The sequence below is a fragment of the Zonotrichia albicollis genome, chromosome 2 (assembly GCF_047830755.1).
Source record: "Zonotrichia albicollis isolate bZonAlb1 chromosome 2, bZonAlb1.hap1, whole genome shotgun sequence".
NCBI classification, from domain to species: domain Eukaryota; kingdom Metazoa; phylum Chordata; class Aves; order Passeriformes; family Passerellidae; genus Zonotrichia; species Zonotrichia albicollis.
In genome coordinates this window covers 91,343,260-91,360,589 of record NC_133820.1, presented here as the reverse complement: position 1 = coordinate 91,360,589, position 17,330 = coordinate 91,343,260, and the positions used below count along the sequence as shown (strand labels likewise).

Here is a 17,330-nt window from a genome sequence, read left to right as displayed (position 1 = left end):
TCAGTGAGTTGACTGCAGCCTCGGAGACCCCTGGGCTCCTCCCATGCCTGTATGTCTCAATGCTGCTTATGTTCCTGGTTTTGTGGTTTCAACCTAACACACAACATGTCATCTATTACAAGTGGTGGCAACTTGATATTTATTGGTCTACAAGGCTTCAGGTCCCTTTTTGGCCATGAATGTCTAATATTTTGAAAGTTTTTGATTAACGTGATAAATAATTAATAAGTTGCATTTTTCTCTTTCTTTGCAGGTTCTTAGAGTAGTTCGGCTTATAAAGATTTCTCCCGCTTTGGAGGATTTTGTGTATAAGATCTTTGGACCAGGAAAAAAACTTGGAAGTTTGGTGGTATTTACTGCCAGCCTTTTAATTGTAATGTCAGCAATCAGTTTACAGATGTTTTGCTTTGTGGAAGAACTGGATAGATTTACAACCTTTCCAAGGGCAAGTATAAAAAGCACTGATTACTCATTGGATGTCACTATTTTCTTATTGTATTTTCGATAAGAAAAATATCGTAAGATATTTTCTTACCATTGATGGCAGAATTGGCAGTGTTTGGTAAATGATTGGACTCAGTGATCTTAAAGGTCCTTTCCATCCTAATGATTCTGTGATTCTGTTGAGTTTAACCTGGCCAGTAGAGCTAAACATTCCATAGCCACTTGTTCAATCTTCCCCCTGCAGTGGGATAGAGGAGAGAATTGCAGGGGGGAAAAAGTAAAATTTGTGGGCTGAGATAAAGAAATTTTAGTAGGACAGAAATGGAAAGGGAGACAATAATGATACAAGAATATACAAAATCAGTAGCTCACAGTGCCGTTGCTCAGTATATGTTGGCTGATGCTCAGCCAGCTTCCAGTGTGCAGCCCATAACCAGCTTTCCCTTAGTTTATATGGTGACCATGGTGCCATATGTGATGGGATATCCCTTTGGTCATTTGGAGTTACCTGTCCTACCCCTCATAACAACCTCAGCTGGTTCACTGACAAGGTGAGGGGCAGGAAAGGCCCTGACACTGTGCAAGCACTGCTCAGCACCAGCTAAAACATCAGGGTATTATCAGCATCATTCTCATCTTAAATCCAAAATGTAGCACTGTGCCAGCTACCAGGAAGAAAATTAGTTCTATCCCAGCCCAAACCTGGACAGATTCTATCATATTTCTTATTATATTGGCATCTTCCTTTCCTTCTGAGAAACATGAAGCAGTTTATCTCTGTATGTATAGGTTTTTAAAAATTGTATTTTCTAGGTGTAATAATCGCCCTGTAGTCCTTCTGTAGTGAAAACCGTGTTTCCTTGTGATGTGTATTCTATTTCTGCTGTCAAGGGAACACAGAAATTTTGCCCATGCACTGTGATTATGACACAGCACAGCATACAGCTTAACAGTACTCTGTCATGTAACAGGAAGAGAATTGATGTCCACAGACATGAATATAGCCAAGAATTTATATAAAACGTGTAAACACATGATTTATATCTTCCTATTATGAAAGTGGTTGTTCTTGATTTGTACAAGAATGCTTGTTTTACACAGGGTTATAAAACCTGCCTGCATTGACAAAATAAGTGTTTGCCTTTTGGGTATAAATAATGGATATTTATGGGCATTACGTTAATTCAGAACAGAACATTGAAAATCAGTGGAAATTGAAGCTAATGTATTTGTTGAAGCACACTGTTCTGAATGAAAATAGTGCAATTTCTTTAATACTGGATTAGACTGAGTGTACATGGATTGATTCCAGTGACAATTTATTTGTTTCTGTCATTCCAGTTTGGTTATCCAATGTATCTATTTTAGTGGAAGTGCATTGCTTGGAACAATTAAATAACAATGAAGAAGGAAGCCTCAAGGGTCATGTATTTAGCGAACAAAATGGCTAAACAACAATTTGTAATTATCAAGCTGAACTTGATCTATGGGAAGCTGGCCATCCAATGTGGAACAAATAATGCCTACCCACAGGGAATAATGCAACACCATGCTTTCTATTTTGGAAAACATGCTTAGAAAAGCAGCCACTAGAATTAGATATTCAGTATAATTCATTAAATGCTGAAGAAAAATAAAATAAAATAAAACTTAAGCTTTCCTAATTAAGTCAGGTCTCTACCTCAGGTGATATTACCACCATATTCTATTCTCAGTTCCCATGTAAAACTTTTGAAAAAAACTGCAGGTTTCAAATTACCATGGAATTTAGTTTTCTAATTATTTTATTATTTGTGCAAAATGTCAGTGAAAGTCCTGAAAGAATAATTGCAGTATCAAAATAAGATAGGATTGCCATCATCTTTATATTTTGACTAGATAAATTGATATAAGTACCTGAGAAAGATCCACTTGCAATGCAAAATGGCCAATTTATATCAATACATTAGTAAAGTTTTGGATTATTTTGAGCATTTTAGTCTGTTGCCATTTAAGCTTCAAAAAGGCCTCTAGCATATTGAATTTTAACAGGAATATGTAAATACTAAATACACGATTAAAGAGTGAGAAAATATTTTTGCCAACAAATTATAATGTTTTTACAAACAGGACACGTCTTGCTCCGTCTATTTTATGACTTAAGTACTGGAAAAAGAGAAGAGCTGTTAACAACCGTAGAAGAGTGTTACAGCTATACTGAATTGAAATGTTTTCAATATTTTTTTTCATATGATAGCCAGAAGCATGAGTCCCTCTTTTTTTATTTTTTCATGTATTCAATTCACGTTGTTATATTTGTTTCAGAAGCATAAAATTTACAGAATGTGGTTTCTTTTTGTAGTTTTATAGTAAAGCATCTCTTATTAGGTTAAAAGTCAGTGAAAATTTTGTACTCAAAATTGTGATTGATGGTGTGAAATGGTGGCATACCTCTGAAGGAGTTTGTCTTCCTAGCAAAGTCTGGGACTTTTCCAATTTTCTTCCCTGAAGAAAGATCACTGAATCAGTTCACAATAAGGCAATTTTAATTATATTCAAAACATAACTGAAGACAGGCTATATAACATGTGAGATGATATTAAGTCTGCAATGCCAGAATTTGCTAAGATAAATGATAAGGAGCTCACCCTCAAAGAAGAGCAAACCTTAAATAGCCAGGACTGTTGCTGTGAGTTTTTCAGTTAAAAATACAGGGAGGACAAGCATGATAACAAAAATGGTGACACTAAAGGCTAAATTTTGAGTTTCTACATTAAAGTGCTTTCTACATTGAAACAGACAAAACCTAAAATCATTTTGAAACTAAGTGCTTTATAAGAAGGCGCAGTATGGGTTTTGGAATAGACCTCCTCCTTTTGCTAATGCCTCTAAATTGCATGTTTTCACATGGTTTCCTGATGAAAATCAATAGGCACAAGCTCACTGTTGCCATAGCTACTAATTTCACCCTTCTTTTGGCCATTACAACTTGCCAAATGGACTGGCTTTCTCTCTAATGCTAAGTACAAAAATATAGATGTTTGCTTTACTGTTTTTAACCATCTGCTATCTCTTATTTTTGCATGTCTTCTTGGGCTCCACATATTGAGCCATGAGGAAGGATGGGGTGGTAGGGCCCCCTGAAGAACACATAGGTATAGGGTTGCTGCTAATAAAATTCACTGTATGGAGAACAAAACACACTGTTAGTGTCTCTGACTTCCATGCCCCGGTTTCTTTTGAAGTTTGCAGCCTTGTGCTCGGTCTCAATTTGCAAAGTTGGGAATGTGGCCCTTCTTTTAAATGGGTCAACACAAGATGAAAGCCAGGCCCAACTAATCCCAACAACAATTCCCCAGTTTTCACAAAAGCTAGTGGCTCCTAGTCTTGACCTTGAAAAAAGTTTGTGATGTGAGATATTAGCTCAACCTTAGCAAAACCCATTAAACAAAGATGAGCAATGCAGTCTTAACTCTCTGATTCAGTTAAAATCTCAGTATCACTGCCACATTTTTAAAGGATGGCTACTCTTCTTTAGGTGTTACTGAGTCCTTGTGACTGTGTCAGGAGGAAAACATAAGTTTCTGCTGGTAGGAGGATGTTGCAGCAATGTCCTAAATCCTATTAACTTAATTTGCAGAAGCAATCCCTATGATTGTAGAACTGCTTCCATGAATTAGGCCAGTGGAATTTGGTCCCTAAAATTTTGTGGGCAAGCACCAGTTACAAGACAAGTACATTATAACTGTAAGTAGTAATTTGTGTGACACCACCTCTGTAACAGTTGGACAAGATGTCAGAAATGGCACTTTGGCTCATATATTCTACCAAACCTTTGCCAATCTTACACTATAAATAAAAAGGTAGTTTGACTTCCATCATCAAAACAGCTCATTAAGTAATAGGGCATAAATACCCAAAGAAATTGACAGTCTTTTCTATAACACAAATTAATTCAGAAAATCACCATTTGCATAAATTTCTGTCTCGTCTTCACAGATGTTGATTCTGTCAGCTAGTTGCATTTCAAATTAATTTTAAAATAAACAGTGGGAGGTACACCTTTCAGCTAAAAATAACTTGCTCCAAAGAAGATTGCTCGGTGCAAAGCACATATTCATTGTGCGCTGCCTTATTTACTTAAACTAATGTTTTGAATTCTACTGGAATTTAATATCATAATAAAATGCTTAAATTATATTGAAAGACCATTTTATAAAACTATATGCTTTACTGATAACTGATTTTGATGGAAGATTAGATTTTTTATATTAAATAATATCTTCTCCACGTTAATCTATTAATGTATTAATGACGAGTCCACAACGTAGACTGAAGCTATTTTTATAACTTAAAGAATTAAGAAATATAAACTTGAACAATTGAGTAAAATATGTGTTTTTTTAAAAAAACAGTAAGCTGTGGTAATTAAGTGTGATTCAGAAGAAAGGATGCTGCACTAGTTCAGTTATCCAGTCCCTCAGGTGTTTTTAAAGCCAGCATTGGGATGTATTATTTAATGTAGTGCCCACCTTAAGCTTCAGCAAGGAGTGCCACACTAACCAGGTATGATGGCCACTGGCAGTGACAGCTGCCTGGTTTAGCTTCAGCTCCCCATCACATAGAGACCTGGGACATGAGAAGCAGTGCTGAACACCCATGGGGTCCTTGTCTTCTTCATCCTCAAGCCCTGCTGGCAGATCTAATGGAGGCTGAATTTTCTGCTTGTTTCATGCATGCTCAGCTGACTACAAAAGGCCTTTCCTAGTTAAAGATCCCAAATGTTTCTTTCTCTGCATGTCTTGCATGGGGATCAAATGATTCTCTAATAAGGAAAGGAGTACTAAGAGTTTGTAATTTTGCACGGTGTAGATTCTGTGCACATGGCTGGGAGGGGACACTCATTTGAAGGGTGGATGTGTCTGCAGATTGGCAATGTGCTTGTTAAGGACAAGATTACTGGCAGAAACATAAAGCAGAGGGTACTATGCAAATTTCAGGCCTTGTGCTTGGCCTCTCCGAATACTTGACATACTAAACACTTTAACCCCCCTAAAGAATTTACAGAAAAGTAGTTGACAGCATTTTTCTCTGCTACTTCTAGTTCGTGGTAGCCTTTGTCCTCTGTGAGATCTGCATCTCAAAAGAAAGCCTCGGACTTAACATTTGGTCAGGATGGTTCTGGTGTAGAAATCAAAGTCTGTGTTTAACTTCTCTCTGAACATGTGTGATTTCTCATTTGGATGCCTTGGTCTGCTCCATGTTCATCTCAGCTTCACTTCTCGTAATTTGGACTTGTAGGTTTAAGCATCTCTAAAAATTTGATTAGTGTGAGTTCATTCTGAAAAGCAACTGTAAAAAACAACATTCAAACTTCTTGGTCTTAACCTAGCAGGGTGTTTGTGCTTCTATCTGCTTCAGAGTGCCACAGAACACAGCAGCAATAAGAAAACAAGTTGGACTTTGATGAGTGGCTTTTTTATGTGAGTCAGCAGGCAAATGACTTACAAAACCCTCAGCAGCTAAATGTTTGTGAACCCTGTAACAGAGCAAAAATTCATAGTTCTTCCTCCAAATATAGAGATGCAACATGATTCAGTTTCTGCACTTTAAAATATGTATTATTTAAACCAACAGAGGAGAAAAAGCTTTACTGCTAGGATCCTTATCCGTGGTCAGTGAAAGAATGGACAGGCAGTATCAGAGGTCTTCTGATACTGCTTAGTACCTTCTGCCACTTCTTTTCTTCTTCCAGCAAACTTTCTCCAAGGTAATCCCTGGGTACAGACATGGAAATTGTCCTGTTACACTGGGCACTCCAAAAAGGCAGTGTCTTTCATGCAGTGCCTGTATAACAAGATGTACTGGATTATCCCTGCCTTACCCAGCCCCATCTCAGCATGTTTTGTAACTGCAGGTCCTCCTTTCAAATTTTAGGCATATAGTCCTTGAAATACACTGGATTTCATGATACAAATCACGCCACATCCTCCTTTATAGAGTTTCTTGACACCAAATATTGATGATTGTTAGCCATAGGGATCACACATAGAGCCAAAAGTGCTGTATGCATGCACATGGACAGACTTCTCTAGAGTAAATTTGCTTTTACTGCAGGGGAGAAGTCAAAATCTTGAGTGGACTCCCCTAAGGGTGGGGATATAACCTTAATGGTTTGGTTTAGAAGAAACATCGGAAGAAACATTATAGAGAAATCAATGTTTTGTTTGAAAACCTTGATAAACTTGATAAGAAGCTCAAGGAAAGTATTTTCCTGTGGTTTATAATAGTAATATAAATTTGAGGTCTTCCACACAGTTATTTTTGCCAGCAACTTTAAAAATTAGCACCATTTCATTGTTTCCCAAGCACATAAGTTTGTATAGCTACATGTTTTCAGCTTTTCCAGCACAGGTTTTGGCCCAGGGTAAGTTGCAGTGAAGGGCTGTCTGGATACTATTTTCTCATAGGTTTGACAAGAAGAATCCTTTTCTCTTTGTGCCATCACATTAATGTGTTAATCTGTGGCTGCTGGGCACACTGAGCACAGATCTAATACATCCTTGTAACTGTGTTCTGTAATTTTGAATTCTAGGAATCCTGTTAGCTGTAAGCTGCATTGTTGTTTTCAGTTTGTAACACTTTTTTGTTTTGCATAAACTTCGGTAAGATACCAACTTTGATCCTTACTGTCTGGAAAGAGAGTACTTTCAATGTCAGGCAAAAGCAAAAGAAACTTGTGCAGTAGTTTGGCCTCATTTAGACAGTTGAGACTGTCAAGATATTTCACTTTGATACCATACTCAAACTTCTGTTTCCTAGGCGGTGTGCATTCCTCAATGTCTGTGTAGGATGTATTTCTTGCAGTTGCACATTGCTCATGCTGAGTTCAATTGTGGTTTGTTCTGTAGGCTCCAGCTGCGGTTTCAAAGGTGTCTGGGTTCTAGGCTTATCTAATTTCATATGTTCCTATCACTAAATAAATAAATTGTTTGAAACATTCCCATTTCCTCTATTTTTGACATAAATGCCTAGTCTCAAGGAGTTTGAAAATGTTGCAGGGGTAGTTCCACAAAAAATACTATTTAAAAAATATAGAGGAAAAGTCTGACTGGCTGAATCAAGTGCAGGTGCAGAGAGCTTGCCATGTGTTAGTTAGTCTTGCCTGTGGAGTCCTCAAAGGCTTCTGCTATTAAGATAACATAATTTGTGGTTGCATTTAATTATAATACTTTATTATAGGTATATTTAGAGAGAGGAAACATAGAAGAGAAAGCATAATGAAAAAATCACAATACAGTATCATATTCAAAACAATAATCTCTGATGCTCAGGATATTTATCCTATTTTTCCAGCCATGAAGGAAACCAAAAGGTTCTTTGTATGTGCTAATGAAGCTAGGACTGTGTTAACAATTGAAGGTTACAGTTCTGTCAAAATCAAGCTATTTATTTCTCCTTTAGCTCATGAGTAGCCTTCTACTTGACTTTAAAAGTTAAACACATTTCTAAGGTTTAAAAAAGAAAACCAAAGGAGGTATGCATCTCTGTTAAATCAGTTTTAGGAATGTGTCAATAAAACCATATTAGTATAATTCATTAATATGTTTGCAATTCTATTTCTTGCAGGCATTCATGTCAATGTTTCAGATTCTCACACAGGAAGGATGGGTGGACGTCATGGATCAGACACTGAATGCTGTAGGACATATGTGGGCACCAGTAGTTGCTATTTATTTTATACTATATCATCTTTTTGCTACTCTGGTAAGTTTTCACTCTCAAATGTGTTGTGCTTCATTTCATTTTGAATTACTCTCATAGCTCTTATACTACTTATTATTCTCAGCTAGTTAAAACTAATTGTGATGCTCATTTTTGGCATAGGCAGCTTTTAGTTCACGGATGTGGTAGAATAAATTTACCCTTCAGCCTTGTGACACAAGGTGATGGCCTTTGTTCTGGTGTGAGGTGTTGTTCTTCTTAGATCCAAGTCACACTGCCAGACTAACAATATAGTTGTTATCTGCCTTGTACCTTCACATCTCTAATGATTTCAGAGCTAAGTGATTTTATTTGTCATGTAGAACTCGTCCCCTCAGCTTTCATTGCATTCTCTTGGCAACAGCAATTAAAGTGAGAAATGTAAAACCTTACGATATAAACCCTTAACTAGTCATCCCTACTGTCCTGTTGCCTGATACAAAATCAATGCATGGAAAATGTATGATATAGTATATCCAGCAATAAATGATAAGAACTAATACAGCAGTTCCTGCATGCAAACAGAAATGTGGATTGTATAAAAAAACAAAAAACAACTTTTTTTTCTGTATGTATTTCATGTATGATTATTACATTCTTTCATAGAGAAAATCGGAAGGAAAACTCTTCTTTGATTATCCTCTATCAATAACGGCTTGTTACTTTATTTTAATACCACACAGATAAAATACCACAATCAGGAAAATAATAATTTTATGCATCCTTAATTCACTCCTACTATGCTCATTTTTTTATTTTCCATTCACTTAGTCTTATTTTCACTTTGTTCATTCCATTTTCTTTCTTTGCTCATATGTCTGCTTACATATGGTACTAACTGTATTTCTACAATCTCCACCAGCTTCTATTTACTTCTTTTACTTTACATTGTATCCCATTTCACTTCTAAAGAACTGAATAGCTGGACTACAATTGTGGGTGCAATGGATTCCTTCATGTGGATTGAAAACTTGACCACTTTATAAATGGCAATCAAGTATGTTTCCTGCTCTTAGAGCAGCTTAATCACATCAAAGTATAAGCCAAGAAAATGTATGTTTTAAGATATATAGGACATGTAATTTGCTCACAAGGGTCAGAAAATGCAACTTTTCATGCAGCAGTGATCAGTTAAACTTGAGAAATGTGGTTTTAAAGCAAAAAGAAAGTGAGTTTTTGGTCATAGATTTGAAAGCAATTACTGGTAAGAGAATCTTATTGATGTTTTTTTGATTCTTCATCAAGAATATTTTCTAATCAGTAATTCATTTTTACTTCTTAGATGAGTATTAAGCAAGCCCATAAAGTAAAATTGTGTCAAGTGACCTCTCTGCTAAAAATTCACATCTTAATTGAGAAATAATTTAGCTGTAAGAGCAATTTTAGTATTCTGTTTTATGTTCCTTAATTTGAAAGAATCATCTGGAACTTCTCTATTTGTTTACTGAAAGCACTGATTTTCCTAGGAATGAAGTCACTTTTCTGTACACCATCCTCAGTTCTTTTGTAGGGAATTTTCATTTAAATACACAGTCCTTGCTTGCTCCATAAGGGTACACTTTTGTTCTCATGAACCTATGCAAATTCTACATGAATGAAAAAACACTGCACAGACAACTTTGCAGAATTATCTGGATTTATGAAATTTTGGTTTCAATTCTAAGATCTTTCTCAAACCTTGGAAGGGAAAACTATGTAGGACAGAGTCGTCTGTAGGCAAAAGAAATTTAAAACAAAATAACATAGAACTGGTAAGGGAGCATGAAAATGGTTGGGCTGCTACAAAAACCAAAAAGAAGCATTCTAAGAATAAACAGCCATCAGAGAATAACAAGAGTAAAGTCAAATGAAGAAATTACTTTCACCAGCCAGAAAAGGGGGGACAATTAGAATTGAGAATGATAATTGCAGGCATTTGGCATAGCAGACTCTAGAGACTTGGAAAGAAATTAATCGGTTTCACATAAGAAGGCAAAGAAAAATTGAATCCCAAAAAAGACTCACTCTCTTGGAAACAAGGACTGTAATTAGTTGAGATGGTGGCAGAGGAAGTTAAACAAATAACAAGTTTGCATTTAAGTTTTCTTTTGTGGTACATTTTCTTTGGTTCTTGTTGGAAAAAGCAAAAAGGGAGTTAATGAAAGTCTTGCCTTGATACATATCAGTGCATGAATCAGCAAGACTGTAAGGGATGGTATATTTGATGAGTGCTGTACTTCTTTTTTGCATGGAACTGAACTTTCTTAACTGTTATGCTTTGAGCAGCAGGTACTGAGTATCATATCATGAACAGGATATCTAAATAAGCAAACTACCATACTGTAAAATCCTAACAGAATTATAGCAAAATTCTTCATTAGCAACTAGGGATCAAAGCACTTTTCATAAATGCTTGTTGATCAAAAGGAATGACAAAAGTCAAAGGGTCCACAAACAATCAGAAAGTTCCACTTGGCATGGAAATTAGTATGTTAGTCTGTGACCTACTGTATAAGCACATGGCAGTGGGTTTTGGATAATGGAGTAAGGTGAAAGGTAAAAGAGACACTAAAGAGGTATAGATGAAGTAAAGACAGAAAGAGAGACAGAAAAAGAGAGCAAAAGTGATCACTAGTGCTGCTTCCAGTGTTCAACCAGCTGCGGGGATGCAGAGCCTGGTTTCAGCATTGTTCCAGCAGTATCAGTCTAAATCATGAGATGTCCAGGATCCTGGGGGTGATTATCCAGTGAGTGTTGATCCATCTGTGTCAGTATGGCCACTGGGATGATCAGGGTACTCCAGGGTGCTACCTGGGATTCTTCTAATCCCAGCTAAAGCCAGCTTCTTGTTAAAATAACTTTTTTTTTTTTTCTGAGCACTGACATTTTTTAAATTTGTGGGCCAGAGTCCTTCCTATGTGTTCTGTACTTTTATAGTTTATGGAGGAAAAGAAAATCCTGCCTTGGAATAACATCCACTCAACTTAGATGCAGTTTAAGTTCCAAACTCCTTGTCTGGTATATTAAGCCACTTAAATTTCATCTTCTGTATAGGTAGGGAATAAATTTCCAGTGTGACAGGCAAACTTACACTTCATTTACAAGTAGTGGTGGAAGGATAGGTTTGCTCTGGCTGTCACTCAGTGGTCCAAGACCACAGAAAAATTGTAGGCCTGTAACTCTTTAAAAAAAGGATTAGGATACCTTCTGGTACCCCTCTGGTATATCAGAAATTGGTGCTTGCCAGTAGAAGCTCAGTGCTTTTGAGGATGTTGGCATTGAATTTCAGAGACTAAAACCTTGGCAGTTGCTGGCAGCTGTTGACTTATACATGCGTATATATATTTACTGCCTTAGATAGAAGTTGTCTGATAATATATGCTGAACAGTGATATCCTCCCTCACCTACCATACTCCTAATTCTGTCTGCTTCTCACCTATATCAGTCACATCTCCAGCTTCTTTGCCCTCTGGTCAACATCTGTATGCAAGAGAAATGTAATAGTCTGATAGCGATGAACACTTTTTTCTCCTTGGGATTTTTCCTCCTAGAAATATATCTAAACAACTTTTAACGTTGAGTAAATTGAGACACTTGATTTTCCTCTTCTGTGCCGTGAGTTTCCTGTACATGTGGTGCATGCAAATAATGAACCAGCTTACTTTTCTTCCAGAGTGGAGTTAGCTACTTTTCACAGAGGCACTCTGAGCATAAAAGAAGGCCATAAAGTAAATGACTGTCAGGTGACTAAAAAATCACACCTTAATTGAGAACCACCTTAGCTTTACAAGATGTTTTAGGATTTTGCTTTGCATTTCTTTTATTATTGTTGTTGTTTGTTGCTACTGTTTCTGATTATTTAATTTTCTCTTCATATGAAGTACATTTTAATGGGTATATTGTTAAACATATATAATTCATTGGTCATAAAACCTAGAATTTAGCATTTTTAAACTCATAATAATTGTATGGTAAGATGAAAAACAGTTTACTACTTGCAAATGGGCTAGCAGATATATAGTAGCAAATGGTATTAGTTCAATCAATGTCAAAGGCAAGAATCCCATTTACATCAGTAGGGCTGTCATTTTTCCATGTTATTTGATAATACTTCTTTAGAAAAATAAGATAAACTTTAACAAATCACTTACAATTGTTTTGTAGATTCTACTCAGCTTGTTTGTTGCTGTTATTTTGGACAACTTGGAACTTGATGAAGATCTAAAGAAGCTTAAACAAGTAAGAACGTATTTTTATTGTGCTTGAAATTAGTTTCAATAAGGCATTTTACTTTACTGGTATTTTGTGTGGCAAAACTGGGAAACATCTTCATCACAATGAACAAAACATTACATGTGGAAGTGAATAGCAGTATTTTCTTAGATAGTGTACTAGCCCACCAACCTTAAGGAAAAATTAAAATATTTTAAAAGAGATGTAAAAATTTGGTTTAGTATTCAATCAAATTTTATTTAGATACTCTTGTAATTAAAAAAAAAAAAATCACAGCTAGGCCATGTTTTTGCTTATAACCTAGTGAAAGATATCCCTGCCCATGCTTTATGAGCACAGCCCAGCTCCACTGCAGGGAAGGGTAATGGGAAGAGGGTCCACAGTAAGGAAGCAGTAGAGCACACTCTGGTCTATGTGTTAGGGGAAGGCTAAAGACGCTTGGAAGAGTTAACTTGCTTGATTGATTCTCTTCATTTGGGGACCAAGAAGACATTCTCTCATACCTGAAACCCCAAATGTCAATCACATAAAACAAATGTAAATAGAGAATTCAGACTGGCCTTTCTGCCCTTGTGCACAAACCACCAGAGAGGAAGGTATCTATAGTTTTTAAATAAATATATAGTTGTGCTTTAATCTGTACAAAGAGAAGCCAAGTCATCAACATTTCCCTATTTCATGCATGAAATAGCATGGGCTAACACATGGGACATTCTCCTGTAATATTTGGCTTATAGCCATCATTTTAACAGCTTTTGTTCATCTTTCATGTGCATTAGCAATTGCCATCGAAATATGTTCATTCAATTCTTGAAAAATAATCACCCAGAAAATTGAGATATTTTATGCTGAAGTTCTACATGACAATATTTTATACTTTTGTTTTTTCTTTAGAGAATTCAATGCAGAAATCAATGCTGCTTTTGCTGTTGCAGTATTAAATATCCATATGTATTGTAAACCTGAAATAAGTTAAAAGGAGAAGTATTTTCTGTGACAGTGAAACGGAAATACTGAATTTCAGTTCACAAGTTTACATAAGTGACACGTATTACAGATGATTTTGGGATGGTGGGACAGTCTTGAGTATGCAAACTGAGTAGGCCAAATCAAAGGCATTCATTTTTCTCTTTACCAGTCTGAAGAGGTAAAATGATCTGAAATGAAAATGGCTCAGATGTGTGATAAGCAATGTCATATCATACTGATAATCTTACAGGAAATTTTTCATATTGTCTGCGTGAGTTAGGAGCACAAATCAATTTTCTGAAGTGAAGAGCTTGAGATGTGAAATCCAGTGGCTTTTATGTGAAACATCTTTGATTCATAAACCACTTTAAAAGTCCATGCCTTTGCCTATTAAATGGCAGCAGCATGGCTTTGTGCTTTAGCTGCCTGCTTTGGAAGTGGTGAACAAAAAGCAATAATGAGAGACCACCACTAGCAATGCTTGCCACATTTCAGTCTGAAATTTTATTAACCTGGCAGGAATTCTGGCTCTGTGAGAGAACAGAGAACACTTAAATGCAAGACATAAATATAATTTTTTTAAGATCTCTCAACTTCGTAGCTTTGAGACTATAGCAGTATAACTACATCAGAGTGGTTCTGGGCCAAACAAAAGTTCTGCCCCAGCCACCAGACCTTTTGGCTACCATCCCACTCCATGACCCAAGTAAACATCTAACAGATCACAGCACTCTGCCGTTGGAAATACCAGCTGGGTTGAATGCCATAATGGTATATGGGTTCTGCATGCATTATAATGCATATTAAACACCATTCTAATGCATAAAAATGTCCAAGGTGGCTGATGGTGGTTGATTTGTACTTATGTTTTTGAAATGTTTTCTTGAGTGGCTCCTCATAGAGTATTACTCAGTTCTGCTGAATGCATTCCCTTCTGGTATTTTATGCAAACAAATGGATGTTGTACAAAGTGTTGCATATTTTAAAAATGCCTAAGGTAAAAAGAGGCAAGGGGTCAGTTCCTGGAGCTCAGTGGTATGAGGTTACTAGAATAAATGTACAGCTGCTTAAGTGTCTAGAACAAAAAAGGTTTCCTGAGGGGTAAATATGATGGTATCACAGGTTCAGTGCTGACAGTGACTGTGCTCTACTGTGCTGAAATATTGCTTGTTTTATCTCAGAAGATAAAGCAAGAAAGAGTTTTCTTAATTGAATGATATTTTCAATTTTCAGTTTTAAAATGGACTTTAAGAATAAGCAGGATTGTAAGGTAATTGTTATGTTCTAATCAAGACCATTTCTATAAAAAATAAATCTGTATTGCTGCACAGAAAAATTTTTGACATCTATAATTAAAAGATGAATGGCATTCGAAGAGAGAAGTCAAATAATTCAAGCTGTTAATGTAAAGGACATTCATTGGTTGAAAATTATGAAATTGTAATGCTCTTCATCCTTGGGGATGTATGTTTTTCCCTGCATGTACTGGCTGTAAAGCTCAAGTCCCAGGGCATTTTCAGATGATGAAATGCTGAATGATTTTCTAGGAAGGAAGGTGAATATATCTGTGGCAGAAATCAAACCTGCCTAATAATCCCTTTTGAGCTGTGTTCTTCTTAGTTATGACTTAATTTCTTTTCTGGAACTTTACAAGAAAAATGTTGTCACTTAGCTTTCAGATTATTGGTAAAGGACTAATTAGTTAATGTTTCCAATGTACTCTAGAATGTAAAATAATATGTAAACACTTGGTATTCATGTTGTTTCAGTAAATGTATTCAAATATGAATAAATAAAAGCAAAAATACATTAAAAGACTAGGACATTCTAAGTAAGATTATAATATAATTTATTTAAAAGAAAGTAAACCTTTAGAATTAAATATGCCAGTACAAATTTCGTTAAGGATATACATCATTATTCAGTTTTTAATTACCCCATTACATAATATTAATTCCAAAAGTCTTGCCTCAATGCAAAGAGTAGATAGAGCTCATTTTAACAACCCACTAGTCCATTTATTGTACAATTGTACAATCCTGTGCATTATTTATTGCACAGTATTCAGGCTTTACTATGAAGACAAAACTATTAATCTCCTTTCTGTTTTTTATACCCCTCATAAGTATGTAGAACAAACATAAAACCTGGGAAAGATTAATTTAAGTGTTTTACTCAGCAGCACAGGTACACATAACAATAGAATCTGCTTTTCTAAGACACCATTTAGCTGGTTTAAGAACAGAATCATTTTCTCTATCTTTATAGCTCTAATTATTTGCAATGCATCTCCCAACCTCTGCCACATCTCATCCTCTTGTCTATGTCTGCCATCATACTCAAGTGAAAAGTGTTTGTGCTGTAGCTCGTAGTCACCATCTAGCTGTGCAATAAACTTGACCCTCTGCAGTGACCCAGGCTGACCCTAACACTCTGCTGAGTCTCCAGGTATGACACTGATCCTGCTCGTCTTGCCATGAGGCCCTTCCCTTGAGCCTTCACTATGTCAGTTATACAGATGATATCAATGTCAGTCATACAGATGATGTCAAACTTAGGCACAAGGAATCTATCAACTACAAAACTACTATCCTGACTTCATTCTCATCTATCTCTGTCTTCTCCACACTCTCCCTAACCTATGGTCCCAAAGTTAATAAAGAAACTGAGATTATTTCTTTGATGTCTTCTGCCTTTTGTGATAAAGCATTGACTTTCTTTTTAGAAATTCATCACCCTTAACAGATTTTGAAGCATGACTTTCTCTTGCAGCAGCTGTTTTAACTTTTCCCATTATATTTTCCACATATTTACTGATTCCACTGCTACATATTTTTATCAATTTGCCTAGATATCAAGTCAGACTGATTAGGTTCTCACCTCTCATGCTCTACCCTGAATCCCTCTTTTAAAGTCAGTCACATTTACCACTTTCCTTTCCTCTCACTCCAGAGCTTATTTAGCTTACAAATTATCTACCACTGCTGTATGTCAGCCTTGCTATCTCTGAGATCCTTTAGAAGTCTTGAGAGAGTGCTGTCAGGTGTTAGGGAGTAACAAATTGACCTTGTGTCAGTTATCTTCCCAAAACTTTTCTCCTGACATTTTTGTAGATCAGTCTTAGGCAGAGTTTAAGGCCTTCTTTGACCCTGTCTGTGGCCAACACTCTTTATTGTAATTTCTTGCCTTGGTTTTATTTTTTAGAACACACTCAATAGTGTGTTGCTCTTTTAGACTTTCTGCTTTTCTTGTCTTCTTAAAAGCTGTCTTATTAGAGTTTATTTCTTTAGAAACTCAAAGCCTTTAATGATCTGCCATTATTTTTATACCAAAAAAGCTCTAAAATTTATGTTGGGGTTTTGTTTTATCTATCCTTTGCTTAGCAGATGGCTTTCTTTTCTGAAGCATATCCATTTACTTTTAAGTCTTCTTTGCACTCATTTTTACATTGCTGGTCTTGTTGATCTTCTTGGAGTTTTTTCTGTAGCTGGTAGATAAAACAGGGTATCTCTGCTGATAAAACAGGATATTTAAAGCAACTCCATATACCTCCCTTTCCCAGATTCTGTCATTTGTCCATTCCTTTAAATTTCTTTACCAAAGCTTTATGATTTTAAGTAATTTTTTTTTCATTTAAATTCAGTGTAATAGATAGATTTGACCTTCTACTTGTTAAGTAAGATCTGAATATAGACCATTTTTAATCACTGTTACAGAAAAGCTTTTTGGTATTTATGCCGTATAATAGATCTTGCCCGGTACTAAATCATGAGATACTTCTTCACTTAGTTATTCTCTGGCTATATAAGTCAGCACAGAGTCACTTATGAGTAAAAGGTTAATGTCTTTCTTCTTCCCTTTCCTAAACACACATGAGGGTAAATAAAGGCTTCCCAGTGTTATTACTGCTTGTCTTTTGGCTTTAAATACTATTTTACATTTCAAAATTACTTTATAATCC

At 36.0% G+C, this 17,330-nt stretch overlaps 1 protein-coding gene across 5 annotated transcripts in view; it reads left to right on the top strand.

The window, feature by feature from the left end:
• The window catches only part of NALCN (sodium leak channel, non-selective), a 239,290-nt gene that overhangs the window by 132,162 nt on the left and 89,798 nt on the right, over positions 1-17,330 (top strand). For all 5 annotated transcript variants that reach the window (XM_074535672.1, XM_074535671.1, XM_074535670.1 and 2 more), the window contains 3 exons: positions 254-445; positions 8,053-8,190; positions 12,332-12,406. In XM_074535672.1, the coding sequence (XP_074391773.1) occupies positions 254-445; positions 8,053-8,190; positions 12,332-12,406 (405 nt within the window). The remainder of the gene's footprint in view (positions 1-253; positions 446-8,052; positions 8,191-12,331; positions 12,407-17,330) is intronic.